Raw genomic sequence first — 22,188 nt, 5'->3', positions numbered from 1 at the left:
TCAGCAGTCACATACATTTGTGCTTACCACATCACCTGCTGCTCCCTCTACAGAAAAGGGAGTTAATGTTAAGTCATTTTGGTGGTATTTTAGCCATTATAGTGTCATATTAACCGAATATGGTTTTCTTTTTGACGTTTCACACGTGGACGACCGGCCCGTGGCAAGTCCTGGTGCAAATATCGCATCCAAAGAGATGATGTACATTTAAAGGTCTGGCAACTTCGTCTTGCGACATTCCTATTTGCAGCATACCCACGGCGAGCTGACTTTGACTTTCAGTAAGCCATGGCACTGCTCTAGCGTTGTGTACGATTAACCAAATCTGTTTTTATGAGCACCTGACAGCTTAACAATCATGGTGTGCTGTTCACATTAAAAATACACGTGTATGAGTAACAACAAACACGCAAACATCCAAATTGTGCGCCGTGTATTAACATGCACGTACAAATTGTGAGTCACGACGGTAAAGACCAGGAGACTGGTCATGAATATGGATTGACAGATGGATTTTTTTATTTCAAAAGGAATTTAATTTTCTTGAAATTCGATTGTTTACAATACTTTCGTTGAAAAGGATATCGCCCACACGGCTCATCTTCTAAAGTAATCTGTGAATTAAAGGGACAAAACTATTTCCATGACCATAAGAAATCTCAACTAAAATCCATTGTTCCGACTTCTACATTGACAAAATCCATCATTCCAAATAAATCATAAGCATATGCATGTGTTTATGAAACAGTGTAAAACAGTGATGATACCAGACTCTCACGTATCCTGTCCCACCGGTGGCACACGTCACAAACACATCCAAGTCAAATGTCCACCTGAAAACACACGGAAACATAATTATGAATACAAGCCAAATTAGGGAATTGCATCAGACATCATTTTTGTCACTGATACGTCGCATTTGGAAATGTCCTCCATATGTCTACCATAAAACGTGTTGAAAGCTTTACTGAGGCCTTGAATGTTGCAACCTTGATCAAACAACTTCTGAGCAAGAGTCGTATGACGCTCTGTGAAGTCTTGGTAGAAAGAGCATGCCCGACTGTACCTCAAACTCTGTAAAATGTAGACCCCAAAGGATGCAGTTGCTGGAATGTTACTCGACAAATTATGTAAAGGGAAAGTGGGCTATTGGATAGTTGAAATCATAACTTTCGTCATTCAGTCTCGCATAGACTTTCTTGTCACTCTGAAACTTTATGAACCCCTGTTTCTCGAAGTCATGCCTGTATCTAGTTCTATAATGAAATGTTAAAGCAATTGAACTTAATTGTTAGTGACACGCGGTAATTAAACTATACCAATGTGACCTCTATTATAGAGTCAGGACCATGTAAACCCGTGACTGATAGAATGAACAACGATCCACGCCGTCGGGTACGGTGACATAGAATCAGAAAACAATCAGCCCTGACCAGGGATCCCCATAAGGCTCGTTGAAGTGGAAATAATCAAACACATTAGAAGGGTTCTTTTCACAAAATGATGTAATATCGTCTTACCATTTATGAAGTCGATTTAATGACGTTTGGCTTTATCATAAAATAGTCAGCTCAAACGTTTAGAAGGAAATATATATGCTTCCACAAGAGGACACTGAAAGTGTCTGTTCACTTTAAGATAGATAATATGTTGGTCAAAGCGGATTTGTCATACAAAACTATTAGTTCAAGTGTACCAATAACCGATAACAAAAGGCCTCCTATGTCCCATCCATACATTACAGACAAAGGCCTCCTATGTCCCATCCATACATTACAGACAAAGGCCTCCTATGTCCTATTCATATATTACTGACAAAGGCCTCCTATGTTCAATCCATACATTATAGACAAAGGCCTCCTATGTCCTATTCATACATTACTGACAAAGGCCTCCTATGTCCCATCCATACATTACTGACAAAGGCCTCCTATGTTCTATCCATACATCACAGACAAAGGCCTCCTATGTCCCATCCATACATTAAAAAGGCCTCCGATGTCCCATCCACACATTAAAAAGGCCTCCTATGTCCTATCCATACATTACAGACAAAGGCCTCCTATGTCCCATCAATACATTACTGACAACGGCATCCTATGTCCCATCCATACATTAAAAAGCTAAGGCCTCCGATGTCCCATCCACACATTAAAAAGGCCTCCTATGTCCTATCCAAACATTACAGACAAAGACCTCCTATGTCCCATCCATACATTACTGACAAAGGCCTCCTATGTCCCATCCATACATTAAAAAGGCCTCCGATGTCCCATCCACACATTAAAAAGGCCTCCTATGTCCCATCCATCCATTACAGACAAAGGCTTCCTATGTCCTATTCATACATTACTGACAAAGGCCTCCTATGTCCTATCCATACATTATAGACAAAGGCCTCCTGTGTCCTATTCATACATTACTGACAAAGGCCTCCTATGTCCTATTCATACATTACAGACAAAGGCCTCCTATGTCCTATTCATACATTAGAGACAAAAACCTTCTATGTCCTATCCATACATTACTGACAAAGACATCCTATGTCCCATTCATGCATTACAGAAAAAGGCCTCCTGTGTCCCATCCATACATTACAGACAAAGGCCTCCTATCACCAATCCATACATTACTGACAAAGGCCTCCGGTGTCCCATCCATACATTACAGACAAAGGCCTCCTATGCCCCATTCATACATTACAGACAAAGGCCTCCTATGTCACATCCATACACTAAAGACAAAGGCCAACTATGTCCTATCCATACATTAGAGACAAAGGTCTCCTATATCCTATCCATACATTAGAGACAAAGGCCTCCTATGTCCTATTCATACATTACTGACAAAGGCCTCCTATGTTCAATCCATACATTATAGACAAAGGCCTCCTATGTCCTATTCATACATTACTGACAAAGGCCTCCTATGTCCCATCCATACATTACTGACAAAGGCCTCCTATGTTCTATCCATACATCACAGACAAAGGCCTCCTATGTCCCATCCATACATTAAAAAGGCCTCCGATGTCCCATCCACACATTAAAAAGGCCTCCTATGTCCTATCCATACATTACAGACAAAGGCCTCCTATGTCCCATCAATACATTACTGACAACGGCATCCTATGTCCCATCCATACATTAAAAAGCTAAGGCCTCCGATGTCCCATCCACACATTAAAAAGGCCTCCTATGTCCTATCCATCCATTACAGACAAAGGCCTCCTATGTCCCATCCATACATTACTGACAAAGGCCTCCTATGTCCCATCCATACATTAAAAAGGCCTCCGATGTCCCATCCACACATTAAAAAGGCCTCCTATGTCCCATCCATCCATTACAGACAAAGGCTTCCTATGTCCTATTCATACATTACTGACAAAGGCCTCCTATGTCCTATCCATACATTATAGACAAAGGCCTCCTGTGTCCTATTCATACATTACTGACAAAGGCCTCCTATGTCCTATTCATACATTACAGACAAAGGCCTCCTATGTCCTATTCATACATTAGAGACAAAAACCTTCTATGTCCTATCCATACATTACTGACAAAGACATCCTATGTCCCATTCATGCATTACAGAAAAAGGCCTCCTATGTCCCATCCATACATTACAGACAAAGGCCTCCTATCACCAATCCATACATTACTGACAAAGGCCTCCGGTGTCCCATCCATACATTACAGACAAAGGCCTCCTATGCCCCATTCATACATTACAGACAAAGGCCTCCTATGTCACATCCATACACTAAAGACAAAGGCCAACTATGTCCTATCCATACATTAGAGACAAAGGTCTCCTATATCCTATCCATACATTAGAGACAAAGGCCTCCTAGGTCCCATCCATACATTACTGACAAAGGCCTCCTATGTCCCATCCATATCTTACATACAAAGTGCTCCTATGTCCCATCCATACATTACAGACAAAGGCCTCCTCTGTCCTATTCATACATTACTGACAAAGGCCTCCTATGTCCTATTCATACATTACTGACAAAGACCTCCTATGTCCCATCAATACATTACTGACAAAGGCCTCCTATGTCCCATCCATACATTAAAAAGGCCTCCTATGTCCTATTCATACATTACAGACAAAGGCCTCCTATGTCCCATCCAAACATTACTGACAAAGGCCTCCTATGTCCAATCCACACATTAAAAAGGCCTCCGATGTCCTATCCATCCATTACAGACAAAGGCCTCCTATGTCCCATCCATACATTACTGACAAAGGCCTCCTATGTCCCATCCATCCATTACAGACAAAGGCCTCCTGTGTCCTATTCATACATTACAGACAAAGGCCTCCTATGTCCTATTCATACATTACAGACAAAGGCCTCCTATGTCCTATTCGTACATTACAGACAAAGGCCTTCTATGTCCCATCCATACATTACTGACTAAGACATCCTATGTCCCATTCATGCATCACAGACAAAGGCCTCCTGTGTCCCATCCATACATTACTGACAAAGGCCTCCTATGTCCTATCTATACATTACAGACAAAGGCCTCCTGTGTCCTATTCATACATTACAGACAAAGGCCTCCTCTGTCCTATTCATACATTACTGACAAAGGCCTCCTATGTCCTATTCATACATTACAGACAAAGGCCTCCTATGTCCCATCAATACATTACTGACAAAGGCCTCCTATGTCCCATCCATACATTAAAAAGGCCTCCTATGTCCTATCAATACATTACAGACAAAGGCCTCCTATGTCCCATCCATACATTACTGACAAAGGCCTCCTATGTCCTATCCATACATTAAAACAAGCCTCCGATGTCCCATCAACACATTAAAAAGGCCTCCTATGTCCTATCCATCCATTACAGACAAAGGCCTCCTATGTCCCATCCATACATTACTGACAAAGGCCTCCTATGTCCCATCCATCCATTACAGACAAAGGCCTCCTGTGTCCTATTCATACATTACAGACAAAGGCCTCCTATGTCCTATTCATACATTACAGACAAAGGCCTCCTATGTCCTATTCGTACATTACAGACAAAGGCCTTCTATGTCCCATCCATACATTACTGACAAAGACATCCTATGTCCCATTCATGCATCACAGACAAAGGCCTCCTGTGTCCCATCCATACATTACAGACAAAGGCCTCCTATCACCAATCCATACATTACTGACTATGGCCCTCTATGTCCTATCCATTCATTACAGACAAAGGCCTCCTATGCCCCATTCATACATTACAGACAAAGGCCTCCTGTGTCCCATTCATACATTGCAGACAAAGGCCTTCTATGTCACATCCATACACTACAGACAAGGGCCAACTATGTCCTATCCATACATTAGAGACAAAGGTCTCCTATATCCTATCCATACATTAGAGACAAAGGCCTCCTATGTCCTATCCATACACTACAGACAAAGGCCTCCTATACCCCATCCATACATTACAGACAAAGGCCTCCTATACCCCATTCATACATTACAGACAAAGGCCTCCTATGTCCTATCCATACATTACAGACAAAGGCCTCCTATGTCCTATCCATACATTACAGACAAAGGCCTCCTATATCCCATCCATACATTACAGACGAACCAGTGCAGCTCCATCCAAAACCTTGTAATCAAATCTTAAGACATAAATATGCATGCATGTAAAGACCAATGTATCCGTGTCATAAGTCCTACGATGACTGCTCGCACTATATTTCTATTCATAAAAGGTGGAACGTTCAGATGTTACACCATCTATGGTTTCGTTGTTCTTTTGTAATTTCCTTGAGGGTTCTGTATTTTATGATTAGCTTTCAAAGGTTTACATACACTAAGTGTGTTTGTTAAACATTTGAAGTTTTGAGCTAATTTAGAGCTAATAATTGCTTGCAACAGCTACATCAGGTGGGATAATCTGCTGATAAATGATTGACCTACTGTTGATATGAACATGTATAATTGAATACATAGAGGATATTTAATGTGTCGAGTGAAATATCTTGTGTCTCTTTTCGAGTAACGAGATGGGAGAAACATGATAGTTCACGAGACACGAGGAATAGCCTATTTATTATAAACATTTGTCTACCGGAAACATAATTTTTATGTAAAACCTTGAAACGTAAATTCTCCCTACCTAACACGCAGAGACGTTTCACCACCCCTTGTAAGTGCAAAATCTTAAAAACTATAAACAAAAGTAACAACTTGAGGTCACTAAAGTTCTTTTTCATAAACTGACGTCCAAAAGAAACTTTACCAACTGAAAATATAAATTTCAGACAAAGTATTTTTTTTTTCGATGAAGTCTATCTAAAACACATAACCTAAATACAACAATAGTGTATGCAGAAAATGTTAATCGTCTGTTACATGTTTGCGAGATAACACGCGAAAAAGTGAAAAACACGTGCACCACGGACAACTGCAAATGCACGTGCGGGTAAGGGTATAAAACGATTGCAACGGCAAGTCAGACATCCACAGTGATAAAAAAAACACAAAATGAAATGCCACGACTCACAGTCGAACAACGTGAACAAGCCTTGGGTATGGTACAGATGGGAGCCACCCACGCTCATATTGCACGAACCATCGGTTGCTTGCCGTGTTGCCGTTACCAACGTGATGCAACGTTACAGACAGACAGGGCGGACCAGTGACAGGCCAAGAACAGGCAGACCCAGGGTGACCACGTCCCATAATAACCGGTACTTGCGTACCTTGCAACTCCGAAATCGCTTCCTGACAGTGACGTCATCGGCGACAAATGCCTTAGGTCACAGGGTTAGTCGACAGACAGTTGCCAGGAGACTCAGGGCTCATGGAATCAGGGCTTTCAGACCATACAGAGGACAGCTATTGACAGCGCAACATCGCCGTCTGCGATTGAGATGGGCCCGGATTGTACGACGTTGGCAACGACGTGACTGGCAAAGGGTTGTCTTCACTGACGAAAGTCGATTCTGTATGTTTAGGGCTGATGGAAGACAACGTGTTTACCGCCGAAGGGGTGAACGAACAGCGGCGTGTTGCGTGCAGGAGGTCGTACCATATGGTGGAGGGAGTGTCATGGTGTGGGGAGGGATCTGTGGGCAGGAGAGGACACCGCTGGTCACGGTTGATGGAAACTTGACAGCTCAGCGTTACAAGGATAACATTCTTCGTCCAGTTGCCCTACCATTTCTCCAACAGCAGCTACGTGGTGTCATTTATCAGCATGACAACGCTAGAGCCCATACAGCCACAATTGTCACTAACTTCCTCGCAGCCAACAACGTCAACGTCCTGCCGTGGCCTGCACGCTCACCCGACATGTCCCACATAGAACACCTCTAGGACACCTCTAGGACAGTTCCGGCAGGAACTGATCTTGGCCCTCCAAGAAGAATGGCGTCAAATCCCACGTGACCTCATCAGACGACTGACTTTTTCTGTGCGTCGAAGAGTTTTTGCGTGTATTGAGGTATTTGGTGGTCACACAAGCTACTAATGACTTGTTATTGAACGTGAGCGATTGTTTATGTACTCTGCCTATTGTCCATGATTCTAAAAGCTCGAGTTTTGTACCACACCCAACTTTGGGGGGCTCTGACGTCATTCTCGGTGGCGGTATGATTGTCATTTTCAGTGTTGATTATGTTGATATATTGATCTTTTCAATACACTTTACTTGATGCATGTATGTTTTGTTGTTTTTGGGCAAAAGTGATTTCAAACTCTGGTAAAGTTTCTTTTGGACGTTAGTTTAAATCAACTTAAAACCAAATATTCTTGAAAGCATCCACACCGCTGTTGGAAGCGAAGGAATACATGCTGTTCCAGTAACAAAAATGGTGCTTTGCGAAATGAACAATCTCGATTGACGTGTTAAATGAGAAATTTACAAATTACAACGAAACAGTTTCACGAGAATAACAAATGGCAATAAGCTATATTACGTCCATAAATTACCATCGCTCACTATAATGCCTTGTCAAAGTGTAACCAACGTAAAAAGGAAGTCAACAGTTTGTGTACGGGCCAGACACCTACGATAACGGAAGGCAATTTGCGGGGATATACATGTAGCTTCTTAATGACAATAGTTCCGTCAAAGTGTTATGTTCACGGCAGTGACATACCAAGTGTTATGTTCGCTGCAATGAAAACATGACGTTTCTCAATTTCAGACAGCTCACTCTTTCACACTGAAGTATATTATAAATCCTTATCTGACTTTTTGTTATCTCTACAATCCTTCATCCTTTAATGCATAAAGAGAGATATGGAAATTCTTTCCCAATGCATACACTTATGACATTCAACCAGGTCTGAAACAAGACGACATCAACAGTGCCATGAATCAAAAGACTTACGCAACCGAATCTGCTTTTGCAAGTACGTACAAGCATGAGTCGACCATAAATGTATTAACTCTGAATTGTCGAGAGTCCACCAATCGTACAATATTGATATATTATATTAAAACAACACTGGGTTATAGTGTTTAGCTAAAAAAACAAATATCTTTCAACAAAACATAAACATATAAATATGCAAACTCTCCATAAAGATCCCCAAATATATGATATAAATAGGCCGATAATTCACGTTAAGTTACCGTAGTATTTATTGTTGATTTATTCACTTTATATTTGATTTAATATAGGTTGACGGTAAAACCAAGCTGACATTTATCTGAACCATTATATAAAATAGGAGTAATCAACAACACGTGATTTGGAAAGTCAGTGAAGGTTGTAGAAGGGTAGGTTGACCTTATATTGGCGTTCGGGGACACATGTTTTACAGTTGATCCTTGGCCAAATACAGTAGCCACGATCTGTCCACACAGTACATTTGTTGTCCGCATGCACCTTGAATTCTAGATAAGGAACACCTGTCTACCCCTGAGACAACACCAATTGAGACAGAATATCCTCATAAGTTTCAATCTTTGACAGTAAACTCCGAGATACATGTTAGTATCTGGCTACGTTAGTATTTCAAAATGTGCGATTGACAATTTGATCTTAGCAACCTTACAATGTTTACAGATAGACTCTTGAAATGTGTTTTCCTAACACCAGGGGTGACAAATGTTCTGCAAGGACTAACAAAAGCCCTTTGTGTACCTCAATTTTTATGTGGCATTTTGCCCTTTGTGTATCTCAATGTGTCAATGTGTGTTGTGACATGCCGATATCACATGCGTGATCACCTCTTCAAACACACACACACACCCCGATCTCCCCCCAACCCCCTCCTGGCATAACCTTCAAACCTACTTTTTAGTCCAAATCCTATGCAAGTGCGCTCACACCATGACTCATTACCACGAGGTGTATTTAGTACTTGCTGTATTTTTATGAAAGACATTTCGAAAAGTGATGAGTGAACGGTATTCCTTCTGTTAGTACATTCTTCTTGTGTACATTCTTATTTTTTTTTTTAAAGGAAAAGAGACATACTACCAACGCATTTATTTTATAAAATGTTTTAGCATTACAACAACATTACATCCGATTTAACATTTTGTCCCAATATAGAACCTTACTGTTTTATCCAAGAATTGATATTTTGTGAATTTTATTCGAGGGCTTCGCAGTTGCAGAACTCCGATGTCATGTTGTTTGTTTCTCGAACTATTTTTCCCAAATCTTGAATGTAAACGTCAAAGTTCCACTTTAAAGCAAAAAAAACATTATCAGTGCCATGTATTGTATCAGATGTCAATGTAGAAACACATGTGCAGATAATGTATTTTATACCAGGACTGAAGAACGAAAATACTTTTTTTTCATAATTAAGTGTAAAGGGAAATGTTCACCAAAACGTAACCGACCTTTAAAGCGTCGTAAGTACTTTTTTGGATATGATCGCGTTAGTCAGCAATAAATTCGATGTATAATGCAGCTTAATACCTGTGGATAACATATTGATTTTACCACATGGCGAGTCTCTTTTCTAGGCCTATTGGGCACAAAGTCACCTTGATCACAACAAGACGAAGAAGAAATGCTGTCCTTGTTGCACCCCCACCCCCCTCCCCCACCCCCTCACCCCCAATCACATGTACATGTATGTTACCCCTGAGTTGATTGTAATGTGCTAAGGAGATAGAACTCAATTAACTAAAGATTATAAAATCGACATGTTATAACAATTCTCAATTATTAACATGTGAATATAATTAGTTTAGTATACAATACAAAATAATGATCGTTTGAAAATCTGTAAGTAATTGTTAAAAAACCTAATCAAGTTATTTTGCAAGATTCAATGTCAGCTTTTCGTGGTGATCTATACCTTCATAAAAAGGAAAATAATATTATTATTTCTTAGTATTTGCTTGATACTAGTATATCTGGCTACTCAACATTTATAGGCAGTATCGCTCTTGGGTAGCTTATCATTTACAAGGAACGTGTCCAGCTCGGTTTGGTTGGACTGTACAATCCTTAACCGGTAAAAAGAACCGGTTTGATTTCTTCTGAAAACCTTAACGGCTGCTCACACAGCAAGGATCAACATGAAGATTGTTGTGTTATGGGCTGTTTTCTGCGTATTTTGTATTCCTACTATCAATGGCGGGCGTCGATTTAAACACCAAAGTCGAGGCAACGATGTTGATGACGATGCTGAATGGGAACTGAACTCCAGAGGTCTCTTGTCACACATTGTCAATCTCGATGTCCTGCCCGACGTCAGTGTATGTACATTTTCATATGTGTCATATCTAAGCACTTTAAAGTTGATAAATATTATATTTTATAGAAAACATTTGGGCATACTCTACCCCTAATTTGGAAGCTCAGAATATTGTCTGTGTGTATTTTATGTAACATTATATTACAAATCCATTGAATTTGTTTGTATTCCTTTCACACACTGTCCATAACAGGTTGCCGAAAACAGCAAAGGGGAGATAATCGTGAATCTTCAGGACACCTCAGTTGCTTCCGCATGGAAGCCAGGGTGGTACCTAATGAGCACCAATGTCCGTCAGAGATATGGTTTAGAGGTCAAACACGTCGCGATTGTAAAGAAAATACAGCATGTGGATATCGTCAGTCCAACAAAAGTCAAAGTCTATGGCATCGACGTCAGGTAAGCCACAGAATATATATACTACATGCCATGTATTGTTTGTTGTAAGTTATTATTTAAGCTGATTTTAACATATCTATAATTTTCGCTTTCAGTGCCTTAGATCTACTTCAGGAAGCACAAGTATTTCTAAGATATCCCCACTTAACCAATAAACATGGTCATCGTCAGAAAAGATACGTGTCAAATCTTCTCTCTAAAGTTTTGGACAAGATCAACTTCCACGCTACTGATGGCGATGAGTCTATCAACTTTAACTTTGATCCCAAGACTAATCACTCAAGCAAAACATACAGTGTATACAAGGAGCAGGGTGACAAGGAGGTCAAGGTCGAGAAGATTAATAAAGGCCAGACAAGTGCCATTCCTGGAGATGCTGACTTCCGCCTTACCTGCAAGAACTGCTATGAACAGAGACACCTTGGGCACACAATGTGAGTATTTCATGATGATATATAAAACAAGTAAAAAGCACGTTCAGTTTGAAAGCATTTCACAATCATTTACGCTTTGTTTACAGGGACCTTCAAATTGAACGACGAAACAAGACTGCTACTGTCAAGAAGTTCTTAATGCAGGTTGTGCTACTTATTTTTTTATCTAATTTCTTGCAGTTTGTTAATAAGGGTAACGTTTTGACACTTGCTTTAACATATAAGATATAATTCAATGGATATTCATTTTCAAAAACCGATCCTATAAAATTAATCGTTTCATGTTTATAGTAGAAAATATATTTCATAATTATGCAGAGCGATGTCAGTACAGACCTCAACGTCGAGTTCGAAGTGAAGTTCAAAAAAGCTCTTGGCCTCACAGAGCGAATTGTCATGGAAAGGACACCTTCTACCATACTGCGTACCATACCAGTTGCCATAGTGGACGAGAAGTTACCTGCCATACAACTGGTTATCTCATATGACAAAACTGTGTATCTGGAAATAAACGCAACATCTGATGGACCAATAAACTACAGTGGGAAATTCCATGTTCAAGGAAATTACACTATGAGTATGAAAACGTATTTTCATACATTTGAGAACAATTCGGTTGTGTTACACATATATTTCTGAGATAATATTCCTGGGAACACATTGTGCTACTTTGTCATGCTTCATTATGCCCTATCAAAAAACATACAGGAACACAGGGAATCAACACAAGAAAACAAATACCCCAATAAAATTTCGCTGATAAATTACAGTAATCCGTTTTATGTCAAATACGTCTCTTACTGCATGTTTCACTGCATTTACTGCTTATTGAGAGGATGCCTTGTATGAGATCAAATATTTCGCGTATCATTTACCATTTGTTGCTTTAGCTTCCACTGAGGCGTCAGAAAATGTCCCCAAAACAGATTTGACCACAACTGCCTGGTCATCTTCAGAACATTCATTCTCTGGTCATTCTTCAAAACCATACAACATCTCGATGGCTCTTTATCAAGAGGTGAGACGATAGATAATTGTGATGGTGCCTCCTTTATTCATCCATTCTCCCTGTAGTTTTCATCAATATTTTATTATTCGTACATGAATGTGCTTTAACCGATTCTATGATTCTCATTTCGTCATGCACGTCACTATACAAATGAAAGACGTTTGAACGCGACGTTTAATACCATTTCACCTCTCCTCACCTGACAATAGTAACGATAATAATTATTTTCCCTCATGTTTTTACATGCATGTATTTGAGATTTTTAAATATTTATCCTCTTGTCTGCCAGGTTACTCTACAAGCTTCTGTTCAGTGGTCTCAGCATGATGTTTCCCTTGTGTTCACGCCGCCGGAAGTTGCAAGTTTCAGACCTGTCCTGTACGCCCGAACTACCGAGGATGAATACAGTCGCTGTGAAACAGCCACGCTCACAGTTGACGGGATATTTACCTTCGACAAGTCAGATTTTGTGGCTAAAGCTTTCCATAAAACCATATGGTAAATCATTTCCTGGTAAAGAATTTGTTGAATGTGCATTGATCTGCACAAGCAGTGTGTTGTTTTCAACGAATTGTTTAGAATCTACATCTTTCAGCAATATAACGTGTACGTTGTGTATGTATATATCTTTTCAGTTTCATATGAAGACAGTTGAATAAATATAACACGGATTCTGCATCTCTTCTGTGATATTTTCAGGGACCTGGATTTAATAGACACATCCCTCTTTCACAAGTATTTGATAACAGAACCGCTTTCCAATGTCTGCTCGGCAAACTGTGGTCCTCCTGTCGCTGATGTTCATGGGAAGGCAATGGAAGACATCTGTGGTGCATCGGGGGACAAGATTGTCAGAGGAGATAGCAATTTTAACAAGTAACCTTTAAAAATACAATACTGTATGCATCACGAAATAAGGCCCCGCTAACACTTTGTGGTGAATATTTATGTCAGTTTCATGTATTTAATCATTTAGAAGGAGTACTGTTTGTATTCTCGTATGTAAACCGGTACATTTACAACTGATGAAAAAACACTCATTTTGACACAATACTTTATGGTCCTTTCAGGAACCTTTGGTTGACGAAAATATGAGTCAGTAGATGTAATTCACCACAATGTCACAAAGATTGGATACGGTGTTTCAACAAACTTTTAGTGAACGCTAATTTTGTAGTACTTATAATCTTATGCAATTCCAATTCTGCAGATTAACATTGATTGGGGGCGATTTCATCCTGTTTCGGTCCGAAGAAAGTGAGAGCTCTACCTGGTGTGGAAAATCAGGTCGGGCATGCCATACATGTGTCTGGAGTGATAATGGAGACAATAGGATTGACGCATGTGCAGACAGACTGATGTCATCAGTGGCAGCGTCAACATTGACCACTCTCGGACAACTGGCTGCAAAGGAATGGCCAAACAGTAAGTCGCCGTTTCATCAATAACATGCAGATACATTCTTGATTCTTAAATTCAAAGATGGAGAGTGATAGTTACAGGGCTGTTTCATGTTAGATCTATCTAACTGTCATAAAATGTTTTAAATACCAATGTATGTATTACAGGAAAACTGGTGGTGCTTGAAGCATGGGATGAACCTACGTCGGCAGATCCTCACGGAAGTCATGGAATTACCTCCCTGCATTATACCGGAAGAGCTCTACAGGTGGCGTTGACAACTGAAAACACCAGCAATTCTACATCACTGCAGATTGAAAAGTCAACATCAGTATTGAAGAGATTGGCGGAACTAGGTGCTTGCGCTGGATTTCCATTCTTTGATGTCTCTTCCGGTCATGTACAGTTCTGTGTTCATGACGATTACTTGTCTCAACGAAGATCCAGGAGATCTGCCATGGGACCGTCAGCAAACAATTTGGAGAAGGACTATTTCATGAGAACCATGAATAAAACGGGTAAATATTGAAGTATATGCATGCCTGTCTGTTGACATTGTGAATTTGTAACAAAGATTTTTAAGCTTCAAAGTGCCATCCGTTCGATTCATCTCTCTCACAATTTATGAGGTCAATGAAGAATCTGATCTTACTTTTGATGTTCTTTCAGGTATAGTCCCTATCAAATGCATCGTTGACAATATTAAACAGTGGATAAATAATCATCATGGTCCAATATTTAACGAAGTCATCAATCCTCTTTTGCAAGAACGCAATATACAGTACAGGTAAAGTTTCTTTTTTAGCGAGTCCATTCAATTCACTCATTAAATAAAGCACTAAAATAAACGCCTTTTAACTATAGGGTTGTTTGTCCCAGAAATTAAGAAATGATATATGTTCTGTATATGTAACTTCGTATATGATACAAGAGTTAATAATTCTTTAACCAAAATAACCAAAGAATTTTAAATGGATATGTTCCGTATAGCTGAACCTTTTTTTATAGTATATAGTACACAGAGTCATCCTTGTGTTTGAATGTGATAGGTATACATTTGTCTGTTACAAACTTTATTGTCCTCAGGCTGATTCAATATCCATTTGATGACCTCACATTTGATCCAGAGGGGTCATTATCAGCCATGTGCTATCAGTCGACTAGACGGTGCAAAAGCACTTGTGAGTGGTCTGACAGTACGGAACCCTGGGATTGGTGTCAGACAAGGGTCATGACCCCCAGAATGGCGATACGGCTGCGACGACTGGCCGCCATCGCCAGTCAACATAATTCAGGTACATGTATGACTCGTTCTGCACCGTTAACGGAAGATTTTTTATGGTCAGATCAACTTCTTTAGTAAAGTGACCCGTGAAGATCCGGCTTAGAAATGTACATATACAAGGGGCGTTCAAAACGTTTTGCACCTTCAATATAAGACCAAGTCGCAGAATATCTTTTGCACTTTTATTTTTCAATATAATCTCCATTCACCTCAATACACTTATTCAATTTGTCCTTCAAGCTTTTAATACCACTTTAATAGAAATCGTCAGATTGACCCTCTAATCACGCCTCTGTAGCAGCCTTCGTCATCCTGGAAGCGTCTTCCAGATTTCATTTGCCAGAACAAGAAATAATCACTGGGAGCTACATGTATGTCTGGGCTGTACAGTTAAATCACCCACTCTTATATTGAAGTTGAAAAACTTTTTGAACGCCTCTCGTACATGTAGCTGTCATACTGCAGGTACGAAATTGAGAGTGACAAAGCCATCACAAGAGGTTCATAATGGCGCTGCTAAAGACAAATCCTTTGAATCTAACGGCAGGTAAGTATTCGTATACTACTATGTTACATCAATTCATGAACAATCAACAAACGAAAGGATATGACGAAAGCAAAACATTCCAATGGGATTTAATATGTGTGCACGGTAGGATTGTGCATATCGTGGAGAGTCCGAATCCGATATATTTGTGTTTTTGTTAAACCATTTGTATTTACCAGCCGTTATACAATAATACTGTTTGCTTGAATCGCGCAATGTTTCTGTTATCAATCTAGCATGCACAATGATATACTACAATATGAATTGGCTCACAAAATTAAACCCATGATTGTGAGCTGACCAATCGAATCTAGCTAGTACTATAATTCAGGCGTTATTTATGATATATTTACATAACATCCAATGGACTGTAACATCATGTACAAAGCATTATCCAATATTAACAGGAAACTACAGATTTCTCTCCCATCAGTCACTACAATATCGATATCCAAGCTCCGCTCTATGGCAAACTGTGCAGGCTTTGACTTCGTAGACACCTCCAAGTCTTCATCTATTGACGTATATGTCAAGCTTCAAGATGGCTACCAGGCAACGATTGTCCCTTTCCAGGATACTACATTGTTAGCCGTAGGGGTCGAGGACGAAGACTACGCCTACCCCGAAGAGCTAAAGAACGAGTTTAGAACATCTTTACTTTTTGACGGGTTTAACCCACACGAACAAATATCTGAGCACTTTAAGGTATCAGATTTCAAGCATTCAGAGAAGCGGTTCTTCAGACTTGACCAATACATGGCAGACTGTCTCGAGCTTGTGGTACACGATCTTGGAGAAGCCATCAAAATCATTCCGGACTCAGCCTACAGGTACAATACTCATAAAAGGCTTTGTTTTAAGTCAGCGTCTTTTGAGTCAATGTATCAACAGCTACAGATAGTAATACCTTTAACACATAACTCTATGAACTGTAAAACGCCTTTGTATATATGTATGTCTCATTGCAAGATACACTACAATGCATTTTATTGTACATGAAGTAACATGAGATTCTATAATGAATATTTCAGAAAGGGGAGGTGTTTTATTACTACTCAATATTCCATTTAAGACGAGTTGCAGATTGAACTAGAAATGTATAATAATTATATTAACTCTTACATTATTGATGCCTAGGTCCCACTCCATCAACATGCGTGACATCGCCCATAGACATCCTCAGGAAAAAGTGAGGTTCGAAACAGGACAAGCTGTGTATGTCACAGCCATGGCAGACCTGCCAAACGATTTCCTTGTAAATCTTGGCTATTCATTTCTGAGAAGCTGTCCACCCATACTTCGTCTGCAGTCACGCGGACTTGGCATTGGTTGCCATAGTAACAAAATATACATCGACATTCGACCGATGGCAATCGATGACGACATAGCCGATGTGTGGGATGCTGATAATAAGCCTGTGTTTGACATCATTCAGAGAGCGATGGATGATCTCAAGAGAGGTGGTTATTATAGAGTGTTGTTGAATATAATCCTGTTAAGATACAATAATAATACATAGCAAATATAGGTTGAGTTGTGATTTGGAATATATTACCAGTTACTCCATTGCATTTTAGTTCTTGATCGTTTTTGTTGCTTGGATACTTTTAAGAATCTTAAAATAGTTATTGTAGGTATAAAACTGTCTGAAGAGAAAGAAATAGATAACATATTGTATATGTATATTGTATGCCGCCGTATGTGAAGATCATACTATGTCACTCGTAATAATGGACGTGTTTCAGGGGGACCTGTAATATATCCTTTGAACCTCAAGAGGACATGTCAAAATCCACGATGTGGAGAACAGTTCGCATACTACTCTTTCAATAAGCACTCATTTGGGTATGTATACAACTGAAGAAGTGCAAGAACAGAACAGTATGATTACTTATTTGTTTCAAGTGTATCACCAAAATCAGAATAACTACACGAAACTGCAAATGAAATGTGTGAATGAAAATAACGTCGAATCATGAGGATAGTGTGATGAGGTTCATCTTTTTTGTTAGAAGTTAAAAATAGAAAGGAGTGTGCTCAACAACAATATTTATGCTGCACGATTAATCAAGTTGGGTAAGATTGGTGCATAATAAAACGTTTCAGTAGTGGATTGTACCATCATACTTTACTAGCCACATAAAGAAACTGTGCACGGAGAAAATATATTCGGATTGAAATACAACACAGCAAGAACAAAATGATGCAGACGCTGTAGCAGCTGAATGATCGGACCATAAGAAAATGTCAACGGGACCTTAACAACGTCTGTTACGATGACGTCAGAAGATCAAAATGGAGTAGGGGGTCAAACGACAAAGTCACAAAGTCAATAACGGGTATGACCACCCTGTGAGTGAATCACAGCAGTGCATCGGCGACGCATGGAGTCCACCAAATTGGCATGGAAGGCCTGGGGAATGGCCTGCCATATCCTCCTCAAATCCTGTGCCAGGTCACGGACGTTATCTGGAGGATGTGGAAGACGACGCAGACGGCGCTCCATTTCATCCCACACATGCTCTATACGGGAGATATCTGGAGAAATTGCAGGCCATGGCAGTAACATGACATTGTTATGGTGAAGGAAATCCATTGCGACCCCAGCCGTGTGAGGACGAGCGTTGTCCTGTTGAAATGTCAATCCCGGGCCATGACGTTGCAGGAAAGGAATGACCACAGGCCTCAGAATCTGATCTCTGTAGCCAACATCGCTGAGATTGCCCTGAACAACCACCAAAGGGGTTCGGTGCCGTGCTGTTATCCCGCCCCAAATCATCACAGAGCCACCTCCAAAACAACTCCTCTCCACAATACAGTTGCGTGCATAACGTTCTCCCAAACACCGGTAGACACGTTGGCGCCCGTCACTGTGGGAAATGTTGAACCTCGATTCATCTGTAAAGACAACATTTCTCCACCATATTCGAGGTTGGCGAACATGATTTCGACACGATCTTAGACGGTTGACTCATTGACGGTGTGTCAGGATGGGACGTATGGCAGGGCGTCGTGGTCGAATCCCGTACTGACGTAAACGATTCCTGACAGTGTTGGGATGGATACGGCGCAGTCCAGGAATTGTCTGGGACGTCGTTACTGCCGTTTGGAACCTGTGTCGGAGATGTGTAACTCGAATACATCTGTCCTGTCTTGGCGTCGTTACTCGGGGACGTCCTGAACGTGGGTGGTCGGCAACGTCATTTGTGTTCTGATAACGCCTCACCAATGCCGAAATAGTTGGCATTGGAAATGTGTTGCCACCTGTTGTTGCCTCATTCCCGCTCGGATCATTCCAATGGCTTCATGACGCTGTGCAGCTGTCAATCTTGGCATGATTTGCTTGTGATATGCTTGTGTCTGCGCCTGAGAAGTTTTGAATTTTTAAATGACCACAGATCATGCTTTCCAAAGTGACAGCGAATTTTGAGTTGCACATGCTGTGTACAGCTGCACAGGATGCACGTGCAGTAACACATTGCACGTCCATAGGCCCCCATCAATGACGTCATATCGCATGGCACGAGCATGAGCGTTTGAATGTCTCCAATAATATATATGGAAGGTGTGCCCTTATATCTATATTTTCTCCGTGCACAGTTTCTTAATGTGGCTAGTATAGTTTATTCTGGTGTATGGTACAGTGTACTGATACTGCATGCATCAGGTTCTGTTTTCACGACCGGGAGAGCACCTTCTGTCGCGACACCAGGGAACACAGACAACAACAGGCCAACACACTCCGAGATGACCTGATGAAAGTTGCAGGGACTACAATGACCAGGAGTTCGATAGAGAAGGATCTACAGGAGTGTGTTCTGGACAACTGTGGGGGATGTCCTGGGAAAGGTATCGCTGCTCTAAAATTAACTCCCTTATTCTCGTAACCATGAGGTAAATCCCCCTGGCCTCCAGTTAGCGCATTATCCATTGCTTGTTACCAATCAGTGGTAAGTTAAGTGTTGGCTTCCTTTTGTCCATTGCTAATCCCCTATCAGCGCCAATTATCTGTTGGCTTCCTTTGTTAAGTTTCTCCACCCTTGTTATCGTATTACTTTTGTTGTTCTTACAGGAACATATAAATGTTCTCTGCCTCATAGCATATTATTCACCTGATGAAGGAGTATGTATATATTCCGCAACGTTGTGTTCCTCATGATACAGAAAATGAAATCCATGAATTCGTTTTCTTATGTGTGTCACCTCTTAATGCCTTTCAAAGACTTGATTGGGTACATATTCTGATGATTTTACTATTGACACTGATACTGATGCTTGGACTATAAGCTGTTGCTGTTAATTAAAACATTGCATGTTCCCAGGACCAACGTGGGACAAGAAGGTGTTGGGATGTGTGGGAATGGTCCATACGTACCTGACTCTTGCCAATAACCAGTTCAGTAACGTGGTTAACAAGGCTGCCTTCTTCAACACCGACAATGCCGAGTCCAGCGTTCACTCTCTGGCGTGTCATGATGATGCAGTGTGTGTTGAGAACACACAAATATACTCACTCATAAGTAAGAACTAAACTATTTCTGCAACATTTCCACAAAGCGCGTTCATTGTAGCTTAAATAATCACTGTTGCCACTAATGGATGTTTGAGGAGCGTGGTTTTGTTGTATTACACCAACTGTCATGTCGCAATGCAACTTTAAATGTGACACTGACACAGCATTGTTTGAGATTCGTAAAATAAGAACTTGTATTTCCAGTGCCTCTGTTGAACTCCAAGTACCAACCTGACCCTAAACAGAGCAGAGAAGAAATGTTGTACAGTGGCGACAACAACCCATCACCACTGATAACTCTGATAGAACAAGAGTTTGCTAGACAAATTTCTGGTGTTGTGAAGGTGTACATAGAGTCGGAGACAGACATGGCCGCCATGAGAGATGTTATTAAGGTATATGTGTAGACTGTTCTGTCCGTTCGAAGATGTTATCGTTTCTTCTCCAAACGTTTTGAGAACATTCAGAATCAAAATACACCCCTGAGTAGTTACCACTTGCATACTGCATAAACGGTTTATGTGTTTCAGATCCTATTGATAAATAAACATTGTAATATCACGTAAATCAATCAATAATGACATGTACATTTAACCTTTATGATCCCATGCCGTGTATGACGTATAAGATCAAAACAGTTAAATATTGACTGATGCAATCTATCTTGTAGCAACAGACCAGGGTGCCGTTGTACAAAGTGATCTTAGCGCTAAGGTGATCATAACTCCCATACCTTACCACAGTCGAAGCCCTAAGGTTTTTTGCACAACGGCAGCCTGATCATGACATGAATATCTGAATGTCACGTTTAGTGTAAAAAAAAACAACGAATGTCAATGTAAAAGAATATATTTGTCTATGCAAAAGTACCAAACCAATGTTTCACACAAATATGTAATGTTCCAGATCCTGATGATCTACAACAGGGACGTGACAGAGGTGGAGTTCCATCTGACGGACACGGTGGACCAGGACAACGTCGTGTCCGCCCTGCAGAGGAAGCTGGAGTACTGGTCGGGGACGGCCTGCCCCAAGTGGAGTCGGTTTGCTGTGGCTGGGTTCAGCATCCATGACATCCCCCATCACAGGAGAAAGAGGAGTCTGGAAAGGAGCAGGAGCAGGAACAAGGTGAAGAAGGCCATGAAGGAGTGGGAACTGGACTGGATAAAGAAGATGTGAACTGACAAACATGGACTCTACATGTCCCATGAGTGACACCTATTTTCACCCTCACGTGTGCACTTAAGATATTTCAGTGTGTGGTTGAGATTGATTTATGAATACCTATTTAATTTTTGTTTAATGTGTTCTTAGCATAACCTTGTGATGAGCGGAAACTCATGTTTGGATTGTAGCTGATCATTACTTAGTATAATGCGAGAGTGTTACGACCTCTCTAAGCTTTCTTCTACACAAATCATGTTTTTGTCTTACCATAAACAATGATTTACCTTTAATGTTTAGCAAATAAATAGTGGCATCTGCTGTCAAATGTGTTTTTATGTTGTTTACGATATTTACGGATGAGCCATTCCATTATTTTCAGATATTTGGATAAAAAAAACTATATTTTCGTTCTTTTACTACCGCTCAGTCTTCAATAAAGTGAGAGTTTAACGCTGCTTTGGTTTAAACGTCTTGTTTAGTTGTTTGATGCTAGACATGTTGATGACATTTCAAATTTGACGCATCAGTTATAAACATGCATTTTCCTATTTTCACTTGTACCATATTACATTCCCGTGGGTTTTTTTCAGGTCAACAATTGACTTGCCCTAGCATGTGTTTATGACGGGTGCCACCGAAGGGACAAGATACGCCCACCTTTTCACGAGCACCTGGTGTGATCACTATTTGATAGTGAGTCATAGAACACGTGCTCATGATAATGTCGGAA

General features: G+C 40.5%; 1 protein-coding gene across 1 annotated transcript; it reads left to right on the top strand.

Moving 5' to 3' along the window:
• Positions 1–10,447: 10,447 nt before the first annotated feature.
• LOC124134974 lies at positions 10,448–21,776 on the top strand. Its single transcript, XM_048396064.1, has 20 exons — positions 10,448–10,704; positions 10,897–11,102; positions 11,198–11,536; positions 11,623–11,680; positions 11,855–12,113; positions 12,427–12,554; positions 12,835–13,043; positions 13,245–13,421; positions 13,756–13,970; positions 14,114–14,464; positions 14,616–14,733; positions 15,033–15,241; positions 15,697–15,778; positions 16,186–16,608; positions 16,916–17,238; positions 17,524–17,623; positions 19,446–19,627; positions 20,101–20,298; positions 20,496–20,686; positions 21,198–21,776. Exons 1-20 carry the CDS (start codon positions 10,525–10,527, stop codon positions 21,468–21,470), a joined length of 4,221 nt encoding a protein of 1,406 aa, XP_048252021.1. The 5' UTR covers positions 10,448–10,524; the 3' UTR covers positions 21,471–21,776.
• The last annotated feature ends 412 nt before the right edge of the window (positions 21,777–22,188 follow it).

The sequence above is a fragment of the Haliotis rufescens genome, unplaced genomic scaffold (assembly GCF_023055435.1).
Source record: "Haliotis rufescens isolate VD_foot unplaced genomic scaffold, xgHalRufe1.0.p SCAF_15, whole genome shotgun sequence".
In the NCBI taxonomy this organism is placed as follows: domain Eukaryota; kingdom Metazoa; phylum Mollusca; class Gastropoda; order Lepetellida; family Haliotidae; genus Haliotis; species Haliotis rufescens.
Note: the sequence above shows the minus strand (reverse complement) of the source record. Positions and strands in the feature narration are given on the sequence as shown.